Source organism: Vicugna pacos, chromosome 4 (genome assembly GCF_048564905.1).
Source record: "Vicugna pacos chromosome 4, VicPac4, whole genome shotgun sequence".
In the NCBI taxonomy this organism is placed as follows: Eukaryota; Metazoa; Chordata; class Mammalia; order Artiodactyla; family Camelidae; genus Vicugna; species Vicugna pacos.
Window position 1 is genome coordinate 48,711,657 of NC_132990.1, and position 25,893 is coordinate 48,737,549.

At 52.1% G+C, this 25,893-nt stretch overlaps 1 protein-coding gene and 1 long non-coding RNA gene across 2 annotated transcripts in view; one reads left to right on the plus strand and one right to left on the minus strand.

The window, feature by feature from the left end:
• The first annotated feature begins 7,544 nt into the window (after positions 1-7,544).
• On the plus strand, positions 7,545-8,471 carry LOC140696084 (uncharacterized). Its single transcript, XR_012072087.1, has 4 exons — positions 7,545-7,683; positions 7,781-7,944; positions 8,180-8,278; positions 8,390-8,471. It is a non-coding gene; the product is annotated as an uncharacterized lncRNA (long non-coding RNA).
• A 1,755-nt stretch (positions 8,472-10,226) lies between these two features.
• PAX5 (paired box 5) overlaps positions 10,227-25,893 on the minus strand; it is a 169,106-nt gene continuing 153,439 nt past the window's right edge. The window contains exons 9-10 of the mRNA XM_072959742.1: positions 17,740-17,826; positions 10,227-11,076 (exon numbers count right to left, since the gene is read on the minus strand). Coding sequence (XP_072815843.1) covers positions 11,000-11,076; positions 17,740-17,826 — 164 coding nt within the window. The 3' untranslated portion in view covers positions 10,227-10,999. The remainder of the gene's footprint in view (positions 11,077-17,739; positions 17,827-25,893) is intronic.

Sequence of the window (25,893 nt, forward strand, 5' to 3'; positions counted from 1 at the left end):
TTCTAATCTTGAATTGCACATTTACTACTATTTAGTATGTCTTCACTTATGAATGACCTATGCATGTCCTTGACCCATTTCTCTATTGGGGATAGTAGTATTTTTCATATAATTGCTTTCAACATCTTCGTATATTAAGGGCATTGCACCTCTTCACATTTTGTAGGTTTATTTTCCCAGGTTATTTGTCTTTTGTTCTTATTAAAAAAACATTTTTTGGTGTGTATATAAAAGTAAAAGAAAGTGAAAGAGTCAAATATTTCTGTTTTACCTTGAGACTTCCATCTTTATAAGCTTATGAAGTCACTCTCAATACGGAAATTTAAGATATATTTATCTATAACCCCCTAGTTTTATTTTTTTTAATTTAAAATAACTGTTTAACCCACCAGGGATTTATCTGAATGCAGGATGTGAGGTAAGGATCTTCCTGGGGGCTACACTGGGATTTGCTATCTGGGAGACAGAGCCTCTGGCTTGTGTGGGGCTTGGATCGACAGGGGTGGACATCCCCGGGCGGAGACGACATTGACAGGCCAAGGAGGAGTTGATGTGTTAAGGGCACATCCAGGCTGGGCTTGGGTTGGCGGGGGCTGGGAGGGGTTCTCTTTTTTCTCAGGTGATGCTGTGGACTGAATTGTGTCCCTCCAAATTCATATGTTGAAGTCCTAACCCCAGAGCCTCAGAATGTGACTATGTTTGGAAATAGAGTCTTTCAAGAGATAATTAAGTTAAAATGAGATCATTAGGGTGCTCCCTCATCCAATATGACTGGTGTCCTTACAAGAAGAGATGAGCCAAGTACAGAGGGAAGTCCACCTGAATACACAGGGAGAAGCTGGCCATCCACAAGCCAGAGAGAGAGGCCTCAGAAAAAACCAACACTGCTGATACCTTGATCTCAGACTTCTGCACCGCCAGAATTGTGGGAAAATACATTTCTACTGTTTAAGCCACCCATTCTGCGGCACCTTGTTATGGCAGCCCTAGCAAACAAACACAGGCGGGCTCTCTGGTAAAGGCCCTCAGACCTGGTTTTCGGTGGGGCTTGCAAAGTCTCCCATTACAGTCTTCTGTTGAGACTGAGTCAAGATAGCAATGTTCATTTTTTAAAATTATTTTTAGTGGGGGAGGGGATAGCTCAAGTGGTAGAATGCCTGCTTAGCATGCATGAAGCCCTGGGTTCAATCCCCCGTACTTCCTCTAAAAATAAGTAAATAAATAAACCTAATTACTACCCCCCCCCAAAATTTTTTTCTAGTTATTTTAAAAATGCATACATTGCACATTCACTAAGAAAAATCAGGACATACAGATTAGCAAAAGAAATAAGATGACCTGGGATGCTAATGCCCCTAGTGGTCCAAACTCACACTGGCTGTGTGTCCTGCAGGGGGGCCTCCTCCTGATTTGCCCCCAGTGGTGGTCACCCGCCTCTCATTGGGCTACATAGACCATGCGTCTCTCCCAGAGACAGCTGTTACATCGTGCGTAGGGGAGGCCACAGCAATGCTAAGGCTGCCAGAAGAGTCCCCTTAACCCATCACCTCACAGCTGGCCAGGAGGGCCAGGGGCTGCCGGATCTGCAGGGGCTGGAAATCCACCTGCTCCCACCCCACCCCCCCTGCAGCCTTCCCCCTCTGCTTGCACTCGCCAGTGCCTTCTCCTCCTTGAGCAACCCCATCTGCTAGGAAAGACCTGAGCCCAGATTAGCCCTTACTTTTGACTCTGTGGCACCCACAGAGCCTCCAAAAACAGCTTGGGGAAAAGGCCACAGTGCTTGGTTAACTCAGAGGTAAACCGTCTATCTAGTGTCTCCTCCTGACACACCCTTATTCTCACACTTGGGGTTTTGTGCACGGTTTCCTCTGCCTGGAATGCCTTTGCTTCCTACTTTCTCTAAAATTTCCTTTTGGAATCTTGTCCACCCTTCACAGCTCAGCTCAGTAATCACCTCTTCCAGGAAGACTTTCCTGATCACCTCTCCCTCAAATGAATGGAATTCCCCCTGGGAGCCTATGCCTCGCTCTCTGCCCCACCCATAGGCGGCACTGGTCATGTTGCCTGGAATTAAAATATGCATGTCACCTGCCCCAGATGGCAGGCTCCTTGTTGGTTCATTTCTACATTCCACCCTTGTTTTGGCCTGTTTGGGTTGCCATAACAAAAATACCACAAACTGTGTGGCTTAAACAATAGACATTTATTTTTCACAGTTCTGGAGGTTTGGAAGTTCAAGATCAAGGCCTTGGCAGCTTCAGTGTCTGATAAGGATCTGTTTCCTATATCCTCAGACAGTGGAAGGGATGAGGGAGTTCTCTGGGGTCTCTTTTATAAGGGCACTAATCCCATTCATGCCTCCACCCTCATGACCTAAGCACCACCCTCAGGCCCCACCTCCATATACCATCACATTGGTGAAAAAGTTTCAGTATGTGACTTTGTGGGGGACACAAACGTTCAGTCTATAGCAGCTCTCCTCCTGCATCTAGCATTGAGTCTGGCTCAGAGTAGCTTCCAACTAGAGTTTGACCTTAGGATGTAATATTTTTCCTTTACTGCAGAGAAAATATCTTGGCAAAACTCACATCTATCATTTGGAAAAAATCTCACGCAATGCATAACATGTGTTTCTACCAATGTCTCCCAAGTAAATGTTATGAGTTTTATACCCATTGGGCAGATGAGAAATTAAGGCTCCTAGAAGTTAAGAGACTGCTCACATCAGCAAACAGAGCATCAAGAACTGGAGCTGAGACTCCCAGCCAAGGCTGTTTATCCCTTTGCCTTTTTCATGACCCTGGTGTAACCTCATTCCCTCCCATGGTCACCTCTGTTCCCAGCACCCAGCATGGGGGCCTGGCTTCAGTGGAAATTTGAGGAACAAATAAATCTAAGCCTTAAGCATCATGTGGCAGGCCTCAGGCATCCACTCTCCCTCTCTGTGATGGTCACTGAGGGTGGACGTGCTGCTGGAGGCAGAACATGCCTAAGCGTGTTCAGGGTGGCACTTCTACCCTCCTTACAGGAGGCCTTGCCCAAGACCTCCATTCTGCCGTCGTGTGGGGGCTGCACATAGCCTGGTTACTGCAGATACCAGTGCCCCATACCTGAGAAGGGCAGGCACGAGGCCTCTGTACTAGGAGAATCGGGGACAAGGGCTGCAGCATCCGGGACAGAAACACGGCTCTACCTCACCAGTTCCCCGTAGGTTTGGAGTCCAGTTTTCAGTTCCCAAATGCTGCTGCTGCTGCTCTTTGAAGTTTGTGCCTCTAAGTCCTGAGCATCTCTCTCTCTCCCTCAGGAATCACCTTCGTCACCATCCATTGCAGAAATGAATGGAGGCCACTCAGCTGGCTTTATTAAATATGAATGAGTCGCAGCCCATGGCCCCCATGCGGTCACTCGCCCACTCCATCTCTGGCAATTACTGCGTCGCACACACTGTGCCAAGGGGCGCAGCGGTCCCTGCCTGCCCTTGCAGACTGACACCGCCCAGCAGGGGCAAGGCTTGGGCTGCAGCTGCCTTGGCCCCTGATGGAAAGCCACCCCAGGGTTCCTATGCAGCCAAAACACTCTGCTCTGAAGGCACAGGGACAGGGCACCTCTCAGAACGATCGTGGATTCTTGGGCTCTGAGCTCTAGCCAGATATGGCCTGTGACTTTGGAGCCCAAAGACAAGGTCTCCTGGCAGGAGTGGCTTCTGAGCTCTGCTGCTGTTAGAGGTGTGTGGGGTGCGCCCAGGCCACTTAGGTTCCAGGCAACTTAAAGATCCAGCCTGGATCAGGGTTAAGAGCGTGTGTGCATCATGCACCGTTACTGAGCATATACTCGTGTGTGTTAACCTTCACAAGAACCCCCTAGATTATAAGATTCATGTTCACAGGGTCCTTGTTTCCCCAGTTCTCCAGTGTCCCCAGTGCTGGGGGCAGAATAGATGTCAACTACTCTTTGTTGAATGAATGAATGAGGTGGGTGTTACTGACCATTTTGGAGCAAATGAAATTGAGGTTACAAAACTCAGCCAAGGTTTCCCAGCCAGTGAATCAGAGCCAGAAGTCAAATCCAAGGCAGGGGCTCAACCTTACTTCCCGCTGCCATGCTGGCTGGTAGCTTGGCTGGAACCTCTCAAGAATGGGGACTTTGCCTCTTCCACCCCAACCCAGGCCAAGTCCAAAGCCATAGCACACCATTCTAGCTGCATGGATTTGTTTTGACCCCGATTTTATCAGGAGAGCCAGTAAAACTCCCCACAACCCCAATGGGCTTTGTCAAAGTTGTCAAAGACCAGGAACAGGGTATAGCTCAGGGGTAGAGTATGTGCCTGGAAGCAATGAGATCCTGGGTTCAATCCCTAGTACTCCCATCAAAGTGAATAAATAAATAAAAGCCTAATTAGCGCCCCCCCAAAAAATAAAAAATAAATAAAAATTTAAAATGTGAAATTATAAAAAATGCTTAAAAAAAGAATAATTGAAAAATTTAAAAAAAAGTAGTCAAAGACCATCTATGAAACTGTAAAAACAAATGAGATCCAATTCTTTTCCTGAACTTAAAAAATTACTTTTATTTTAGGAACCAATAAAATTATGGCAAATATTTACAAATAATTATCTCACATAAAGGTTACATAAAATCAATTCTTCACAAGTAACAGTCACTCATGAAAAGACACACAGATATTGAAACTACGCCAATCTTATTGCAAGTTTCTCCAACTAACCTAAAATAAATGTGTTGCAGTCAACCATTTAACTTAGAATAAAACCACAAATTCCAGATTTGACGGGAAAAAAAAAAGTGAAAAAAAAATTAAACCAAAATCCCACCCCTGTTTTCTCCCAAGTCCCACCCGCAGCCCCTACCCTCCTCCCAACAAAAGAAAAATATGTCCAACATCTTTGGCAAATTGGCACTGCTGTAATTACATTCAAATATTATTACACACAAAAGCAACACACATCACTAGGAAAAAAAAAAAAAACCACCAAAATTTCAAGTCAGTTATTTTCTACTAGAAAAAAAGAATACAAAACATACACATTTTTAAGAAGCTTTTTTTTTTTCAATCTATTGGAGACAGATCATCTCCCACTTTCAAAGGCAATTCAATTGTGTGGGTTTTTTTGTTGGTTTTTTTGTACTTTTTTTTGTTTTTTTTTTTTTTTACAAGTAAGCATCTATGCAGGCATCACAAACTTTGGCGGATACAGTAGATATGTATTTCTTTGATGCTGGAAAGTCAGTCCCTAAGACAAAGTCAACCGTCTCAAAGAACGAAAAGCAAAATCCATGTGTCTTCCTGGCAAAGAGTTCCATTTGCAATGTAATGTGCATTTCTACAAATACTCAATGTCCAAAGGCCACTGGGTGGTGAAAATCCAGGGCAGCAACTTCCAGCAAGAGTCAGGGCAAAACCCGAGTCAGATTTCCACCTCTGGCCCAAACTCGGAGGCCCAGCAGCTGGGGCTGAGCTGCCTGCCAACCGCCCTAAGCTGGTTGCTTGGGGCCAGGGCACGGGCCTGCCTCCGGGCCCCACGGTGGGCTGCTGCCAGGTCTGTTCACCTCCTCTGACCAAAGGCAAGAAGAGCAGGCAAGAATTGGCACGAGGAGACTCAGTGCTTTCTCTGAGTTTCAAGTATGTCTGAGACGTCAGGGTGCACGTGCATTATGTGCGTTCATACACCCACAAGGGCACGTATGGAGGGGAAGGCCAAATTTGGAGGCTCTGAGCTTTTGCAGGGTGTTTAAAATAGACTCAGGATTGATTTATTTTCTTTTTAGCTTTATAGCAATTAATTGGCTATTGATTGGTTGGAATGTTCAACTCTCCATTTCCTCAAATACAATAAAATAGTTTCATTAAAATGTATTCATGCTTGAAAATAAGGGAGCCATTAAATGGTTTCCTTTCTGTTCCACTCCAAGGGAAACGCACCGTTTGTAAATCAAAAATCCATCATCCAAAATCACTTGTTCTAAATGGTGCTTTTGGAGAAGATGAGGGATGTGGCTACGAGTGTGGCGATTGTGGGGATCTGGGTGGCCCTGCAGCCACAGGGGTGAGTGGGCCCAGGCGAGGGTAGGGGAGGCTGCAGCCAGGCCTCCTCCGGCCTCAGAGTCAGGAAAGGGGGCACATCACTCCCAAGTCGTCCCTCCGCCTGCCGTTCCCCTTGCTTCCCTCTCCCTGCCACGCTCAGAGCTGCCCACAGCTGAAGGACAGGACTCCTACTCCCTCCCTCCCGCCCAGAGGCCAAATATATTACCTGAGACCACCTCCCTCTTAGAATTCATCAAGATTCCCTCAGTAAACAGATAAACTGCTGCATTTTCTCCTTGTGTGGCTCAGGGGTCTAAGATGTGGGAAGAAGAGTAGACTTACTGAATGGTGCTTGTGTTTACCCTTAACTTGGAGATGAGCAAAAACAGGCCCCCTGGGAACATGTGGATTGAAACTCTAGAATGGCAGGGATGTGACCCTGAGGTCTCCTTTGATCTGGGGTGAGGGGTCCTGGAACAGGACCCGTGTTGAGAAATTACAACGAATGAAAGAGACTGGTGCCTGCCTGCTCCCGGCAAGCAGCCCGAGTCCGAGGGCTGCAGCCTCTCATCAGGAGAGCGGGCAGGCAAGGGAATGTTTGCTCCCGTCCCCTGCGGCGGCCCCCTGGGACCTTGCCGTGCACACTGACAGTGGGTAAGTGTGGTCAACCATGAATATGCAAGAGGAAATCCTGAGGTACGGGGACAACAGGGGACAGGGGCTGAAGGGGCTGCTGGGAGGTGGGGCAGACCAGGCTAAGAGTCATGGCCTGACTGTCCAACTTTCCAATAATGTACTTTTGTTACCTTTTAAGAAATGCACTTGCTTCGGACCTCTCCGGGGCCAAAAGAACTAAAGGAATGAATTCTCCAGGCACACTAGTGTGCGTGCCTGGAAACTGTGAACAGTAGGCTCCTGCATGGGTGACGGGGCCAAGGCCATAGAGCTAGCTGCCGCTTAGCAGGGTCATGGGGAGCTGGTCGACCCCTAGTGCTGCAGATCCACCCACTCTAGCCTGGGCCTGGCCTCTCCAGGGGCCTGGATTGTTCTCTACCCTTGTGGCAGTTGTGTCTCAGACATAACTTATTTCCACGTATTTGTCAGGAGTGCTTGATTTGTTTTTCAGATTCACTCTCCATGTCTTGGAGCTACGTTCTAACCAAAATGTCATCCAGAAGCGGGTGGCTGAAGCCAGAGGCTGTTGCTCTGGGATGTGACTTCTCATAAAGGGATTTCACCCCTCAGTGCCCTGTGGCCACAGCTGGGGCTCTTTCTTGGACACATGAAAGGCCCTGGCAGCACTGACCTCCCCTCAAAGCCAAGAGTCCCCTATCCCTACCACCTCTACCACCTCCATATTGTTACTTCAAAGCCTGAAGTCTGTTCCACAGCAGGGAGGACAAAGAAAAGAGGGGTGTGGGGACATCTCATCACACTGGAGGCCTGCACCGTGGGAGTCAGGGCTGTGGTGCGGCGTGGGACCAGCTCCAATTCTCTGCAGGTCTCAGGCTCAGCAGGGGAGGAAGGAGTCTGGATGAAACCTCAGAAGAGTTGGTGGGGATCTGGCAAAGACTGCAGTTTTCAGTATTAATGGGAATCAAGTTGGACCAGCAGAGCCACCAACCCCCTGGCCCCACTGTCAGGCAAGCCTTTGAGTCCCTGCGTTTTCTTTCCTCATTGTGGGTCTGGGGGTTTCTAGGGGATTGAAGGGTATCTCTAAGCCATATATTCCCATGACAGGAACGTGAATCTGGAGAGAGACTGAGGCCGGGAGATCTGAGAATTCTCTTCACCTCTATCTTGCCATGTGAACCTCAAATCTCAGTTTTCCTGTCTGTAAAATGGGCATTGTGATCTCTGTCCATGGGATGGTAAAGGATTGCAAAGCACCATACAAATGTCAGGTATGAAAGGGCTAACCCTAACTAAGGCGCCTCAGGAAAGGGATGTTGGGTTTGATATGTCATCAAATTTTTCTAGGTCGTAGATAGACTAACAGTATGAAAATTTTCTGTAAAATCTACATTGTCCTTTTCAAAAAGTCAGAGCTGGAACACGGGGCTGAAGGCCCATAGAGGAAAGCCCCAGGCCTCCTCCAGTGACGCCGGTGACGGCCCTGGCCTTGCGTTTTCTATTTAGAATTGTCTGGCATCTACTCAATGGCTGTGTCCTTTGGAACCTTCATCTCCAAGCTCCCAGGCAGCTCTGCTGGGCGGTGCGGGAACTCGGCGGGAGCAGGTACGTGTGTGGGAACATGCATGTGCATCCGTGTGCTCGTGTGCTTCTGCCTGGCAGCCCAGGAATCAAATGGTTGTCTGATAAATACAAATGCAATTTGATGACCCGCAGAGCCTCATGGGAGAGAGAGAAAAGGCATGGAGGGAGCTCACCACAGGTCAAGAGGAGGAACAGGACGTGGAAAGGGGTGCACTTGGGGCCAGGTGAGCTTTGCCGAGGAAGGATGGTGTGTGCCATCCTTCCGGTAGCTGGTTCAGGGAAGGCTGACCTCCTCCCAACAACCTGAGACCACAGGAGGGACCCGGATCCAAGAATGTGGGTGCCAGAGGCCAAGAGGCTTGTGCTGCAGACCCCAGACTCCACCAATTTCTCTGAAAGAAAGGGAAGGTGGGAGGGGCCAGGTAACATACCTTTCCTACCTTGCCCCAAAGGTGGAGGCTGGAGTCGCTCCATCGGGCTCCTGGAGGCGGGCTCTGGCCCAGCTACCTCCCTTCTTTGCATGGCAGGTTTGCCGATGGGGTGGGGATGCCCCCAGTGAGCTCACTGGTTCCACCTCTGCCCTAGATGACTGGACTTCCTTGGCAGTTCGATCAGCCCCAGGACACCTGTTCTGAGGCAGTGGGCCCAGAATCATTCCCTGCTGCCCTGACCATCAACTTCCCGCCCCAGGGATGGGAGGATCACTATGTGCCAGGGGCCAGGGGGCTGAGTCCCAGCCTCACCTCTGCCAGTCACTTCCTGGGGACTCCACCTTGCGGAGCCTTAGTTTCCCCTGAGGGGAGCTGACCTAGGTCTTCCTCAAGGCTGATTCTCACCCCATTAGGTGTTCTTGTTTTTCAGTAGGTCCAAATATTAGCAGGACTCAGGTGCCCACTATGCTTGCTCAGAAGTGGAGGGCCTGCCCCTGATGACCTGTCGCAGCCCTGGCATTCTGGGAGAAAGAAGGGGAAGGAGAGAGCTGTTGGGTGATCCTGCAAGAGACCCTGCTGTACCAAGGCAGCTGAGGCTCAGAGAGGGGAATGGTCTTGCCTGGGGTCCCAAAGCAAGGCAGACGTGCAGCCAGGACAAGACTTCTCAGGCCTGATAACCTCAAGGGCAGGCCCTCTCTGCTTCAGCTCTTTGCCAACGTGGTGACATGCAGACATCGGGCACACTGTCACAGGAGAAGGCAAGTCTACTGTCATTGCTGTAATTCAGCCCAGATTTGGATGGGGCCTCTCCCTGGCCGTTCTGAGTTAGCAAGAGATATCATGCAAGGAATTGAGGCCCCAGGCAAAGAGATGGTGGCCCCTGGCACCCCCATTTCAAAACCACTCCCAGTTCACACACCAATTCCACACTGCCTGTTCTGCTCCTTTCCCAGGAAGCTTTCCTCTGTACCCCATATCCTCCCATGTGGCTTTTCCTGACCACTCAGCCCACAGTGAGTTCTCCCAGCTCCCCCTCCAGGCTCCGGGGGCCCTTGGCCGTGGCCCTGCCCATCCAGCCCCGTGCAGCAACGGGTGGATACCCACTCTGCAAAGTAGGCACCAACCCCCACCCGAGCACCTCCATTCCTGGCGGCAAACTAGGCTCCACGAGGACGGGGAGGGGCTGGCCGGTAAGTTCTGGCTGACTGCTGTAGGTGTTTGTGGTCCTCGGTCCAGACAGAGTCCTTTGTGTTAATCATCGTCTACATGGCAGGGACGAGCTTGCCCAGAATCCACTTGCTGGCGTCCTGGAGAGTGGGAGATGTGTCCATGGTGGGTGAGCCTGGGCACACCTCAGAAAACATATCCGAGTTCAGTTCAGTGGTGTGAGGGGCTGAGGGGTCAGGAGAGCCTCAGGCCCCGCCTTGGACCATCATCTCCTGGGGCCCGTCCAGCCCTAACGTTCCAAGTCCACAATGCAATCAGCACCTTGGACGACATCTTACTTTAGAACAGTAGCTGAGGAATGTCCCAGACGGTTCTCTTTGAGTCCTTTAATATGGAAAAGAGCTGCTCACACTGCATTGGGCCCAGGGAAATGGGGGGCAGGAGGCCAGGGCATCTCCCCACATTGTGTTTCACCTGGGGAGGGGTCCTGGGTGGGTGGTGCTTAGAGCAAAACCAGCCCAGTGAGACTCTTAGTCCAGACAGTGAAGAAGTAGCAATGAGCAGGAGGCTGGGCCCCGAGGTGGGCATCCTTAGTCTCAAGGACAGCTCCAAACCCACCTGTAGGGGACACCCAGGGCAGAGGGGATGCTCTGTGCACAGGTCTAAGACGTCCTGTGATGCTTCGGGAGTGCTGGATGCACAACGGGTGGGCAGTCTGCTCAGTTGGACCCTTGGGCCCACAAAAAAGCAAGAAGGTATTTACATGGGTTCTGCTGAAGCAACAAAAGCAAACTCTCCTTCCCAGGCCTGGGGCAGGAAGACAGGTGGATGGTCAGACAGCTGGGGGGCTGGCAGGCTGGGCTGGCGCTGCAGGTGTCTGCAGAAGTCTGTTGGTTTGTGGAGATCCAGTCACCATCGGGAGAAGCTCAGCGGATTCTTAGGAATGGACAGGTGTCCAACAGCCCTACCAGGGAACCCCAGAGTCCCTGGCAGGAAAAGGGGAGAGGGAGTTTCAGGCGAGTAGGGGGAGGTTGCTGGGGGACGGTCTCGTTCGGCCCCTCTGGCTGTCTTCGGAGGGGGCTGGGAGGCTATGGCCCTCAGTGATATGTGTCATAAGTGCTTGGCGCCTGCCTGGCTCCGGGGGTCAGTGACGGTCATAGGCAGTGGCAGCTGCGGGCGGGGCGGCTCCTCGGGCAGCGGCGCTGTAATAGTACGGGGAGCCTGGAAGAGACAAAGAGGCCATAGAGGTTGGAGGGAGCCCCTGTGCCCCCTTTCCGCCAGTGTCCCCAACCTCTGGCCTTCCTCCCCCCTACCCCAGTCCAGGCCACTGTCCTCTCTCACCAAGATCTCAGTCGCTGAGTAGGGCCGCTGCCTGCTCAGGTTTCAAGCCCTCCTCACCACCTGGAACTGCGGTGGGCAGGTGGGCCACATCCTCCCTGCCACCTGTTTGGTAAGTAACATTTTGCTGGAACCCAGCTTTGCTCATTTGTTTCCTTGTTGCCTGTGGCTGCTTTCGTGCGGCTACAGCAGAGCTGAGTATTGTAACAGAGCCCTGCCGACCTCTGAATTTCCCTCCCACACCCCCACCCCTCCCACTCCCACTCAGGGACCCTGCTCCAGTGAAGTCAAACTCTGTAGCGCCTCCAATATATGTTAGCGCTGACGGCAGCTACAATACTGCTGAGCCCTTCCTGCCCCACTCCATGTCCTTTACACATGTTGTCTCATTTAAACCCACGGGGCAGGAGAGTTAGCTCTGCCTCCGTGCCTTTTCCACGCTCTGCTTCCTGTCTGGAACACCTTGGCTACACCTTCACCCTCTTCCCTGTCTGCTGAATCGCTCCTCCCCCTTCAAGTCCGAGAGCCCCCCTACCCCGTCTCCTCCTTTAGTATGCCCTTGCTCTGAGCCCACACTCCGTGGCAGGCTGGACCATGCGCTCTGATGACTTCTTTCTGCGCTTCTTCCCCCTTGCCTGGACAGAGGGCCCCACAAAGGCAGAGGCGGGGTTCTGTTCTTCTCAGTGGTGTCCGTCGCCGGGAGCCAGGAGCCTGGCACATGGCATGTGCTCAGCTGGGTTCGTTGAGTAAACAAGTGACAGCACTGGGTGAACCAACCAGAGCAAAGACTTAACTCATTCATTTATTTTCCGCCCCTACTAGGTGCAGTGCTGGTCACTAATGAACAAATGCAGGCCAATGTTCAGAGTCAGGAAGGGGACCAGAGTGCTGAGAAAAGAGCTCTGGGAACTCATAATTATTCTGGCAGGGTCAGGCTTCCTGGAGGAAGCGGGCTGGGCTGGACTTGGAGGACATGAAGATTTGGACATGCGAGTATGTGGGAGAAGGGCAGGTGCAGCCCTGCGTCCTGTGACCTCTGGATGGAGCCACTGTGGGGCCTGTTGTACCCGTGTCGGGTTCCTCCTACTATCTCGAGGCTGCTTTCTTTGACTACATGCTTTGAATGACGCCGCCAGGAGGCCTGCTCTATGCTCAAAGTCCTCCCCAGGGCAGAAAGGGTCTGGAGTGGCTTGGGGAGACCAGCAGGTTCTCAGAACCACAGAGGTTAGAGACACCAGGCTGTCTCCTTTATCAGAGCAGGAAAATGAGGCTCAACAAACCAACATCATGTGCCCAAAGCCACAGAGCCTCTCAGGGCCAGAGCCTGGCCTGGCATTTCAGTTGTCGGCCCCTGGCTCAGGACTCTTTCTGCCCTGATGCAGTTCACGGCATGTACAGCCATTTTGGAGGGTTGTTTCTCCAAGGGGATGGCAGCTGGATTCCTGTCAGCCATTGTAGACTACGTATCTGCTGGGGCAGGAAGAGTAAGCTTCTTAATTTCCCACAGGAGGTGAGTTATATATATTCTGAAATCTCACCCCAAACCCAAACCAATTCTGGCAGTTCTGCCAGATGCCATAACTGGGCACCAAGACCTAGAGATTGCCAGTCAGGCTCTATCACTCTTGGCTGAGTGACCTTAGACAAGTAAATTCAATCTCTTGAGCCTCAGTTTTCTAATCTATAAAAGGGGATCACAGAGGGGTGACATGAGGGTGCCATGAGGTGAGGATGCAAAGGTGCTTTCGAAATGGACACTTTTCTAAGCTGTTCATATTCTTGAACTCTTAATGTCCACAACAGTTCTACCAGGTAGGCACTAGCATTGTCCCCATTTAGCAGATGAGGAAACTGAGGCACAGAGAGAGTAAGTAGTTTGCCTAAGGTCATAAAGCTAGTATGTAATCAAGTGGGCAAGATTAGCATGTGCCACCACTCCTCAAAACCCGGCCCCAATTATCAGTCATAATTCTCCCTCCTCGGCCCGCAGGAGGGCAGTGTGGCTCAGGTAGCAGTGACAGTGGGGGAGCAGGCAGCGCCCTGCTGTGCTGTTCTGGAAGGCACGGACACCAGTGCCATGCTGAAGTATTCCCAGAGATGGATTTTTCTGCTGCCTCCTCTGTCACCTCCCTCATTGGAGCCCTGACTCAGATGCCTGTCAGCCTTCTCTGCTCTCTCCTCTGCGGTATGGGGACAGCATTAGGACAGTCACCCATAGAGTATCTGCGGTGCCAGCCCTGCGTTCTGCCTTCAGACAGGCCTCTGTGTGTGTGTGTGTGTGTGTGTGGCGAGGGCCAGCCCCGCAGGCCTGGGCATGGCACAGCAGCAGAACCACAGGGGCCGTCCCCACAGGAGAGGGACAGGAAATCCTGACTCGACCCTCTGAGTTTCCCAGGGCTCAGCTCTCATCCTGGGCTCTAACTTGCTCTCCTCCCAAAGCCTAATCTCTTGGCCGGGGTGTCCAGTGGCCTCAGTGGGGGGGCCCCACGGCAAAATCAAAAACACCTCCATGTACCATGAGCAATGAGAACGTCACCTCACAAAGCGCTGTCTTCCTGGTGCCCGTTAGACCTCCATCTAGAATAAACTTGTCTTTTCTTCTGTCATTTTCCCTCTCTAATTCACATTATCATCAATTTACTTCTTGACACAGTCATTCCAGGCTCCCACTCACTCTCTAATCCCTTTACAGCGGCCACAGGCACTCGGGTTCTAATCCTAATTGACCGCGGCCGGCCTTTCTTCCTGCCGCCAGCCGCTGGCCCCGCCTGCCTGGGGCCCCAACGGGGGTGTGGGATCCCAGAGCCATCCCACCCTGCAGACAGCTCCTGGGGAGGAGGCCCAGCGGGGAGTAGGGTTCTTCTGAGAAGTCAGCCTGCAGCTGCAGGAGGCGGCATTTCCCATCCTCTCTTTGGTGGTGTGTCTGTGAAGGAGGCTTTGACCAGGCCAGCTGAGGCATGGGCTGGGTGTGTGAGGGTGTGAGCACACCTGAGTGTGTGTGTGTGAGAGGGTCCTACATGTTTCCACTGCTCCCACTGACCTAGCAGAGCACAGAGGAGCCTCAGCGCTGGTTTCCCCTCTGGCACCCTCCCCACAGAGCAGAGAAAGTCAGTCTACTTCTCCAGCCCAGTGGGAATCTTTCAGCTAAAGCCCTGAAGGCCCTGGGGAAGGGCAGGCTGGTGGCTGGAACAGGTCTGGAACTTATTTGCAAGACTATGGCAGAGTGAGCTGGCATCTCACTCATCTTAAGGAGGGTAGGATCATTGCACCCAGGGCCTCAAGAGAGCATCATGTTCAGCCCCCGCTTGAATGAAGCTGCCAGCCGCCATTATCCTCATTTTACACCTGAGGCCAAGGAGGCCCAGATTGGTTGATGAGCTGACGAAGATTCCCCAGGTATAGACTTGGGCAGCACAGGGGTCATTTCTCATGTTTTTAAGAGCCCAACATTGTTTAGCCTTTTCTTGTGTCTGCAGACTTCCCTGTGGTGTGAGGCCCACCTCCCTGAGTCAGAAGTCAGACTCGTTCTCCCAGCTGCCCTTGCTGCTGGGGCACAGGTGCGTCACCTGGGCTCTGCTGATTAGCTCTGAGTTTGACCTCCGCTGGGAGGGGAGCCGCTTGAGGAAGTGGACTGACCAACTCCACCTGCTGGGGCTGGGTGGCAGAGGCACCAGCTCCGGGTGGTGGCCGGGCAGAGCTCTCAAGCACCCCCTGAGGCACAGAGCTGGCTGTTTGGGGGTGCTGATGGTGGGGTGTTTATGCTGGAGCAGGCCTGGAGGTGTGGCTGGGTGTGTTCCTGGCTGTGTGTCCCACATCTGTCTCTTTGGGCCTCCTGGAGATTCTGGGAGCCCCCAATATTCCTTAATAAATTCACTTTCTGCTTAAACCTGCCAGTGTTGTTTGTAACTGAAAGCCTGACAGACAGACACAATAACCTGGAATTTCAAAAACAGACCAGAGCTGTTCTCACTGCATAGGTAGTCTGAGTATTTGGGACTCTCAAGGTTTGTTTCTGTGGAGAGATGAGCCTCTTCTCCTGGCTATAGTACTGTTCAGACTGAATCGGTCAGGTAGAGGAAGAGTCCCACATTGCACACTGATTATGAATACAGGCTCTAGAGTCAAGGTGACTCGAGCTTGAGTCCTCATTCTGCTACCTGCATGCTGTGTGACCTCAGGTAAGTTAATTAACCTTTCTGAGCTCCACACTTCTTCTATGAAGATAATCGTATGTGTCCCTTTGGACCGCTGAAAGGATAAAATGAGGTAGCCCATATGAAGGGTTTTGCCCCGTCCCTGCAAGTGCTCATTTGGATGAACAGAATTCTGATTCTTTTTCCTCTTCACACTGGCTCTGGTCCCTCTCAAGGCACTGAGCACATCCCAGCACAGACACACTTGCCTGAGGCTCCCTCACCCCCAGCCTGTGAGTTCCCTGGGATAGAGTCCACATCTTTTTCACACCAGACACACAGCCCACCCATATAATTGGTGATGTGAACTGGATTTCACTCCAACTTGAGCAGCAAAGTCCTCGGATGTGGCCTAGTCCCTTCCTCCCCTCGCCATCCCCTTGGGCTCCTACCTGCTCACACAATCAGGTGCAGACTTCTCAGTCTGGCATTCAAGATCCCCCAACCGTGGCCCCACAGGCCACCCACCTCCTACTCCACCCCTTTGACACACTTGCCTGAGCAGCTCCTTTCCCACTTCTCTGATTCTTGAGCTCCCAGCAAATGAGCCTACTGGAAACCTCATAAAAATTAGAAAAATGTGCCCACTCTGGGCAGCCGTAGCCTCGTACTAGACCTCGGGGCCTCTGCCATGCATGGGCTGGATTTCAGGCCCTACTTGTCCCCCTGTGCAGTACACACCCATACATGGAAGCCCTAGGTCAATATGGACTCACTGGGGTCATATCCCCAACACAAGGGACCCCTCCCAGAGCCTAGCCCAGGCCATCTTTGTGCCATATACCCTGTGGATCCTGCAGCAGCACTGGGATCAGGGCCCTGAAAATGAGGCCGATTTACAGGGAGTGGCTCCCAGGCTCAGGCCTCCAGACCCATTCCGCTTACCCTAACCCCTGTAAAAAGACTGGTTCAGGGTCAGCCTCTGCCTCCTGAGACTGACAGCTGGGCCATCTCAGAGCCCAGAGCCTCTTGGCTGGTGGTGAGTGGTTGTTTAAGGAAAAGGACTGGGTGAGTGGAGACCCAGTTCAATACTTAGAAATAATTTTTACCAAAACCAAAAAAGAAGTCTGAGCAATCAGTCCACAGATGCCAAGAGGCCACAGAGAGTAAGAGCCCAGTCTTCTATAAAACAAATCTCCAAGCACAGGGCCCGAAGCACTAGTTGGCGTTGTTTCTTACTTTACCTGAAGTTTTGCATGATACACCAAAATGCTTCAGGCAGCCCAAGGCTCAAATGCATGGAAGGATGGCAGCCAGGAAGGGATGGTGTCCCTGTCATTGTCCTAATCACCAAAGCAGGTTGGAGAAGGGGCCAAGGCTGTGACGTCACAGCCTCCTTTGCAAACCCATGCCTGGCAACTTGGGTCTGAAGACACCAAGTTCTTGCTTTTTTGGTGAAGTCTATGTTTCTCAGTCCTCAAATAATTCAGGATCCAGGGAATTAAGAAGGCCTTCTTAAGCTGGACAGACAAACCTGGACAGAGGCCCTTCCACGTCTGCCCTTTGTGGGACTCCCTCAGCTGATTGCTGGGGAGGGTTCAGTGTTGCTGCCTGCAGTCTGATTGGCTGGCTCCACCCCCAGGGTGAGTGACATCTGTGAGCCTTGGGTCCCTGCTTCTTGCTCCAGAACCTTCAGAGCCTTCAGCTCCAGATGGCACTCACCAGCTGGTTTCCTGTAAGTTCATTGCAATAAAACAAAAGGCTCTCTTTGGCCTTTTGAGGGCTGAGTTAGCCTTGACTGGTCTTTGGGGTGACCCAAATATTTTCGATGATGTACACAGATCAGGCTGGCCCTCACCATGGACAACTGCAGTCGGAGGCCTGGGCAGAGACTGGGCACCAGCTGAGCTCGGACTTGGTAGGCCTTCAGCCACAGGGCAACCAGTTTTCAGTGGAACTGGCTCTGGTGATGTCCACGGCAGACATCACTGCGATATCTGTGACTCAGAGTCCTTATCAAGACAGACAGCCACTACCAATCAATTTGAGTTAGCCTCCTAGCTGCCTCTTATTTAGAGATTTCTCACTGAAATACTCAATAATTCTTAAGAAATATGTTACTCTTGGGCAGGCACTTTTCCTACAGTGCCCTTTTTTCCTTTGTTCCCCTTCTTTGCCATCTCCCCTCAGCCACCAAAACATCTAGGGGAGGGCTGAGGCATGAGCAGGGCTGGAGTGATGTTTAATGTCCTGAGGTCCCATCACAACTCCCATATTGCACGTGTCTGGGGCCAGCTACCCACCCCACCTCAGCGACCAGACTTCAGGATGTTGAGGGGCCCTGGCCCAGTGAGGGGGCCTGATGGGGCAGCCGATGGCCCAGGGGCCCCACCGGGTCTCCACCAGTACTCACCAAGCAGCCCCGGGTTGGGGAACCTCCAGGAGTCATTGTACGAGGGATACTGAGGGTGGCTGTAGGGGCTCCCGGAAAACTCACTCCCTGCATGTGGTGGGCGGGGAGAGAAACAGGAACCAAATGTCAGGTCAGCTTTGGAAAATGCCAGTGTCATTTGTCTCTTTCACAAACTGCAGTACGTTGTGTAACCAATAAAGGCAAGTCCGGTCCACCCCTTTATCAAGCGGACAGCTGTCATTGGCATTGTCTATACTTCCCCCTATAACCTTTTTCTTATTAGTGGGAGTGAATACCAGCCTCTCACACATGTACCATGAAATCACCATGTGCCAGGTGTTCCCTGGGGTTATTGGCCCATTTTACAGGTGAGAAGGCTGATGCCTAGGGTCTCTCACAAAATAGCCTGGATACACCCTACCCAAAACCAAAGCCCCAGAGTGCTTTGTTCTCAGCCCTGACTGAGGCCACTCCAGGACCGCAATGTGGATTCAGTGCCACCTCCCAAGTGTTTCCTGAGTGGCTCTGGACTGGGAAGCCAAAAATGACCCCAACGCCACTCAAGCCCTCTGTGCTGTGAATCCAGCGTTGGTATTCCCGGGGCTACGGTCCAATGAAGAAGACGAGACATGAACTCAGGCCCTCTGCCAGAAGGAGGCAGATGGCACTTTGCTGAGATGAAGGGACAAGCCAAAGGACTGGGAAGCACAAAAAGGTAAGTGGATTGGAGCCGCCTGGGCATGGGGGAAGGGGCAGCTGTTAGCTGCTCTGGGCAAGCAGGAACTGCAAGCTGCACCAGGCTGGGGCCAGCGCTGGGTGTGGGCGGCAGGGTGGGACTGGCGGATGCTCCATGCCTGCCCAGCGGCTCGTGGAGCCGTGATGCTTTTGGCACTTCCCTGTGCTCTCACTTCCAGCCTCAGGAGAGCCTCTCAACCACTGGCTTCTCATAATCCCTGCCCTCAAACCTTGCTGCCTTGGCTCTGCAGCAGGACAAGCCCTGTCTGAGTCCTACCTGTGATGGGGGCTCCTGAAAAGCGGGGGTCCCAGTTCCTGGCGCCAATTGTGCAGGCAGCTGACTGACTGCTGAGTGGCATTTTAGGCCACTGGTTACAGAGCACTGGCCCCTCCCTGGCAGTGGCAACGGGAGTCACACAGCCCCATGAGACCACCCTAGGCCCAAATGTGCTTCCATGGATTCTTAAGGATGCCAAAGGGCCGAAGGGCATGAGCCTCTAGAAGGACAGCTACTCAAAAGTCAGGACCTGGAGCACTACTCTTCGTTTGGAGGCCTCAGCCCGAATGTCAGGCCCCCGGGGTTCTACCAGGCGCAGTAGGAGCAATAAAGCAGGCCTGAGGCCAGCCGCTCCCACCCCCGGGCCCCACCAGCCTCCTCCCCACTTTCACAGGCAACAGCAGGCAAAGCTTGTGTGTGTGTGTGTGCGTGTGTGCATACACACACACACACACACACACACACGCAGACACGTGCGTGCACGTGCGCTCCTCCACCGGCCTCTCTGGGGGCCACTCCCAGCCTGACAGGCTGAGCCTTCCAATTCTCTGTTTTTTATGCCTCAGTGGTCAGGGTGTCAGGTTCCGGCGGACGAGGGAGAGCCTGGTGACAGTGCCGGGCCGCAGCAGCCCAGCCTCAGCATATCCATCAGCGCCAGGCATCTCCTCCTCCTCCTCCTGGGGGGCCAGCAGAGGGGAGCAGAAAGATCCAGCCGCCTGGAGAAGGGGGACAGCCACCCGCCCCTCAGGGCTCCAGGTACCCACGGAGCTGCCCCATCAGAGGCGCTTCCTGACAGCACTGCACCTGGCCTGGGGCCTCGGGCTACACAGGCAAAGGCATCTCCACCTAGCAGCATCACGCCCGTCTACCTGGCCCAGTACCAAGGCCACCTCTTCCAGGAAGCCTCTGTGATCTCCAGCCCCCAAAAGTGCAAATCTCAGGCATATTCACCTGGAGTTAATTAGTTAATTGTGTCCTTGTCATCCATCCTGCACCCTCCATTACCTCCCCCCAACTCTGTCCCCAAATTGGCAAGGGGCTGTAAACAGCTCCAACTCTGCTAGAGAATGGTACCTAAGCCAGTGTTGCCCACCATCCTTGACCCTATTCCCACGAGCCTGGCTGAGAACCCTACTTGGCTACCTCCTCCTCTGGGAAGCCCCTCTCCTGCCCCTCAGATGCACTCCGTCTCCTGCCACGCCCCACAGCACCAGGTTCACCCTGACCTGTGAGGGAGTCTCCTGAGACGTGGGCGTGTCTGCCCTGCAGGTCAGTGTCTGGCTCCGCTCTGCTCCACGTGCCACCCACCCCCGGGGTAACGCCCCATCCACGGCGGACAGTCGCTGCTCTGTGAGTCAGCGGTAGCTTGCCTGCCTCTACCTGTAACATGATGCTCTTGCACAGAGTCTCCCTCACCTCCTTCTAGACTTTGCCCCTATGTCATCTCTGAACCATTGCATTTCAAATGGAAACTCCTCCCACCCCATCACTCTTCCCTGCTTAATTTTTCTCCATAGAACAGATCACCATCTAACACATCTCATTCGTTGTGCTTAAGTCTGCCTCTTCTACTAGGATGTGGGCCCCACGCGGGCAGGGAGTTTTGTCTGCCGAGTTCACGTCTCCATCCCAATGTCTGGCCTGGAGCCTGGCATCTAGCAGGCCCCGAAAACTCTTTGCTAAATGAGTGAAAGAATGGGAACTCCTCAGTCAGCCAGGGACACAGATGAGGCTCTCACGACGTCCATCACTGTACCCATAGCCAGGGGTATGTTACGCTCTGCTGTGTGCAGGACTCAAACCAGTTTATCTGACCCACTGCCTGGGTTCCATCCACCACACCATCCTGCTCCTCAGTGGAAGAAATGAACCCCCACCCTGCCTGGTGTGTTAGAGCAATGGGTGGTGGGTTCCCTCAGCTCACACAACTGCCTGGCACAAAGGATACCTTGGGCCCTCACCTCCTTCCATGAACTGCTCCATGCTTTTGGCATCTCTCAAAAATACCAGCCCTTTAAATTCAGAAAACCTTTCCTTCATGCATTAACGGAAAAGCCAGCTTGCACCCAGCGGCTGTCACTCAGGAGGCAGTGGGCCCTCTGTCTGGGAGGCACACAGCACATGGACTCTCCTCAGAGGCAGCTCGTGACCTGTCTGGAGCTGCTCCCACAGAAGCCCCCAAGGACTCTTTCAACAACAAAACATGGGTCACGATCTCCTCCACCTCCAGCCCCCAGGAGCAAGCAGTCCTGAGGAGAAACCAAGACTGGCCCTCCTGAGAGCGGGCCCCACACTGCCGTGTGAGGGGGCGGGGGATGCCCACAGGGTGGGTGCGGGTGTCCAGGGGCAGGGCAAGAGGGAGCCTGCCCATTGCTTGGTAATCAGCCCTCCACTCACTGGCTGTGTGACCGTGGGTAAGTGATTGAACCTCTCTGGGCAGACTGTTGTCATCTTGAATGTGGGGCTAATAAAAACACGTCCATCACAGGATGGTGAGAAGTAAACGAGACAATTATTGGAAGAACAAAACTACCCTCTCTGTGCCAAGGAGAAGGGGAAGTTGGGGAGAGAGGGAAGAGGAAAAGGCCTCTTCTCAAGACTGAATCTGGCCCTAAGAGGACTTCTATAGCTTCCTCTGAGTTCTTGGATATGCAAAAGGAGGCCCAGAGCTTCTGAGACTGGAAAAGGAGAGACAAAAGGAGATGCCCGTGCCCGCTTTTGAGGAAGCAGCTGGGTGCTGCATTTGGGCAGCCAGTGGGGTTGGGATGAAAGACTGTGGTCCAGGAACACTGTGGACCAGGGGAGCCCAGGAACTCTGTGCAGTCAGGAGCCTGGGCCCGAGGCAAGTGTGCGAAAGCGAGCCTCCCTGTCTGCGTCTGGGGAGGCTGGGAAGAGAGAAAGGACATGGGTGGTCAGGAGCATCTTGTGGGCGTGACACTCCATCTCACCATAACCCGGTCCAAAATATTACAGCGGAGAACGCTGGGGCTCAGGGACCAAGGGACTTGGCTTCACACTGGGTACCTGAGGGCATAGCAATCACTCCCCTCATTCCCACCCAGCTCCAAGCAACTCACTCCTTCAGGATTAATGGGAAGAGAAAGTGGCCCCCTACCCTCCGCACCGTGGATTTATCTTACATTGAACCTCACCAAGCTCCACCATGACCCATAGTCCCAGCTTATTTGGACTGGGCAAAACTCAGAGAGGATTTCTCTCAACTGCCCCTCCCCCAGGGCCACACAGCCAGGCAGGGACAGCAGGGCCCGAACACTCCACCGTATCCCCAGGTCCCAGGGCTTCCGCCATCCCAAGCAACCCTTCATTGGGCTGGGCCAGCAGGGGAAGAGACAGTCCTCCCCTCCCACCCTTCCCTACCCCTGTTATGGCTAAAAATGTTCAAACACACAGCACAGTTGAAAGAATTTTGCAGTGAACACTTGTGTACTCATTACCTAATTACACCATCAATATTTTCTCATACTTGCTTACTCTCTCTCTACCTCTAGTCTTCCATTCATCTTATCTTTTATGTATTTCAAAGTAAATTGGAAACATCAATACATTTTCCCCTAAGTACTTCAGCATGCATATTATTAACTGAAATTTATTATTTGTTTAAAAGTTTTTTCTTTTGATGTAAAGTGTACACATAATGAAATGCACAAATCTTAAAGGTACTATTGCTGTGTTTTGACAAATGTATACATGTGTGTAACCCAAACCTCTTTCAGGATATAAAACGTTATCATCACCCCAGAGAGGGAAAGTTCTCTTATGCCAGAGAAGGGGGTCTTTTGACCAACAGAGAACCCAGTTATCTGAGGATTGACCAAGTCGTTTCCCCATGAACGTGAAGCTCTGAGATGAGCACTGGCAGCCCAAACCCCGATTGCTGAAAGAGGTCTTTGACCCACAAATCAAAAGCCCTTCCAAAGCCACTAAACAGAAGAAAGCTGAGGAAGGGATGTTCTCTCCTCAGGGACCCAGAAAGAAAGCAGAGGCTTAACAAATTTAGGATAAACAGTAGATTTCCCACAAACAGCACCATCTTTCAAACACAGAAGAGCAGGCTGTCAAAACCAATGAGGTAACTACATAGGACCGATTAAAATGAAAAGTTTCAAGGAAGCGCACAAGAAAACGCACTGAATGCAGCTCTCCTGGAGATTTCAGGGCCGAGTATATCGTCAGAATCAGAGATGTTTTCAGTTTCCCCTTCGCTAAGAGCTCAGAAACGGCAAGAAAGTCAAAGTTTCCTAAAATTCTCAGAAGTGACAGGTAAACGGGCTCAGTGTAGCTCTTAATTAACCCAAAACGACACCTGCCAGATGATGGGGATTTGCAGAGCGCGCTGGGGGCCGACCCCATCTGCAGATGGTGGGCTCCCACCTCTGCTCGAGACCTTGGCCGGCTGTAATTAACATACAGAAAGTCTTTCAAAGTGACTTCGCAGCCAAGTTCTGTTTCTGAAGGATTCAAACTGAGCTTCGAGAGAAAATCTTTGCAGAGGAAGAGGAGGAAAGAATGATTTGAAAGGGACCATGAGATTTCTCCAGCTCCTCCCTGTGGTTTTGTAGAATGGCATGAGGTGCTGTGGCTCAGGGGTCAGATGCTACCTAGGCAAATACAACACTGGGTGGGTGCAATACTGTAGTGCCCAACACAGGCACAGTCAGCCTTTCAAATACATATATATATAAATTGTATATATATATGATTACATTATATGCCATATGTGTTGTTATCATATACATGTTTATACATAATATATACACACATATATGTGTATCCATGTAATATGTATAATATATACATACCCTCATATGGATGTATATGGATATGTGTGCGCACACACACACACACACAGAGGATTCTGGGGCTCTGTCAAGTCTCTCTGAGTGACCTTGATCAAGTCCCTTCTCCTCACCAAGACTTGGTTTCCTCATCTATAAAGGTGGTGTGTATGGGAGAGATTTAAATAACTGACTTCAAAGGGCTTTCCTGGCCCAGATTCTCCCCCTTCCTACCCTCACTGTACCCACCCCCAGGCTGGCTCCCTTGAAGGCCAAGCTTTCTCAACCATCCTCTCTCTGGTGCAAGACCTTCCCGGGCTCCCGACAGAGAAAGGAAAACCCAAGCAGCCTCAGTAAAGGTCAGCCCTGTCAGCCCGGACAGCCCCGCACACAGAGTATCGATCAGGTCCTGGGAAAAACCTCTTCTCCCACCAGCCACGAAGGCCTTCAGAAAAACAGAGAGAGGAGAAAAACCGAGAGAGAGATGGGGAGAGTGAGGGGGAGAACGCAGAGCGTGTCTCTTTCTGCTTCTCTGGAGAGCCATGGCCTTCGCAGTTGCTGGCTAAGTCACAGCGAGCCCATGCTGGAGACTAAGGCTGAGGCCTGGCTGTGCCACTGACCAACCATGAGGTGGTGAGGTGACCGTTCTGGGCCTCAGCTTGGTCCCATGTAGAGAGGAGGCTGTTGTGCCTTCAGCCCACTTCCTTCAGCCCACTTTATGTAGTTGTCTGCAAGGGCCCTTCAGGGGACTTAGGGGAAACAAGCCCAAGCTTGCATTACTGCCTCCAACATGGGCCACAAGGCGTGCACAGCCCCCAGCCGCTGGCCGCCCATCAGAGGCAAGAACCGGGGCCCTCGCATCACATGAGGCCCACAGAAACATATGGATGGGTTGCCTAGTGTTTGGGGGGTTTTGCTTGTTTGTTTATTCCCCACACCGTACATTTCATCCCTGGCTGCCCAGTGTTTTAAAGGGGCAAGTGTGTCATCAGGTACAGAACAAGCAATTTACAACTGTCTTGTCCCCCAAGGCTGACTTCCCCTGTTTCTGTGGCGTGCCTGGCCCCTGTAGGTATTTCAGTGTGAGACCCTTCAATGTGAGATAAGCTGTAGCATATTTTGAGCAGTTCTGGTTCAGTTTTAACCTGCTCTCTTGCTGTGGTATTATTCAAAAATTCTGTCCCAGTGCCCTCACCTAGCAAACAATGGACAAGACAACCTTCAAATGTCTCACTAGGGTGCAAGACAACACCTGATCTGTTGGTGGGGGTTCCTGGTTTCTGGTGTGTTCCCTAATCTGGGAGTGCCCACAGGCAGCACACTTGTGAGGATCAAGCCTGCAGGGTAATGCCCAGAAGCCTGGAGGTGGGATTCAAGGCCCTGTAGGATCTGTCCCATTGAGCTTCCCAGCCACACCCCCCACTGCTCCACTGCTTGAAAGCCATGTTCCAGGCCAACTGCTGTTCCCCATGTGCTCTGTGGAGCACATCTCCATCCACTCATGCTGTTTTCTTCATCTGAAATGCCGCCTTCCTCTCCTCCACCTTGTTAAGACCCAGCTCAAATACCACCTCCTCCAGTTAACCTTTCTGGATTGATCATCCCCACTGTCTCCTGAGGTCCCAGCCCTGGGTCCATCCCTGACTATGGCCCAGAGCACTTCCTGCCCAGACTCCCTAGGGTGGTTGTAACCCTATCTCACTTCCCCCATCGGTGAGTCTGTGGCTCCTCCTTAAGGGCAGGAGCCAGGACTGATCATGTGCGACTGACGGATCTCAGCAGCCCCTGCCGCTCCCAGTGCAGGGCCCCACCCATAGTACCAATGCCGGCTGAGTGAGCATGGCCTGTGCCCGACAGATGTTCCTTGGGCCAGGCTCTTTCATCGTCAGACAGAAGCAGGTCATGAAATCATACTTCAAAGCATTAGGGAAACACTGGTCCTTGATACCTGATAGAAGTATGAGACAGAAAGACAGAGAAAGGCAGCAAAACACACAGAAAAGAGAACTGGGCAATGTTTGCTGCAGGGGCCAGGGTGCAGGTCCCACAGGAGGAAAGAGACACTCTCCTGAACGGCTAGGATCCTCACCAGGCCTCTCTGGGCCTCCCTGCCACATAATGACAGCACAAAGGTTGGCTCATTCCAAAAAAGCAACAAAGTTAAAAGAAGAATAAGAAGAGAAAACCCACTGAGAGTTAGAGCTCAGAAATCAGGACTAGACTGCATTTCATAGGGCGAAGTCTGGGTTGGAGAACTGGGAAGGTTTTTCCTTAGTACTCATTTGGCCATCAGAAGGTGCTCAGTACGGAAACCTGAAGACTTTCTTTGGGTGAAAAGAATGTGGC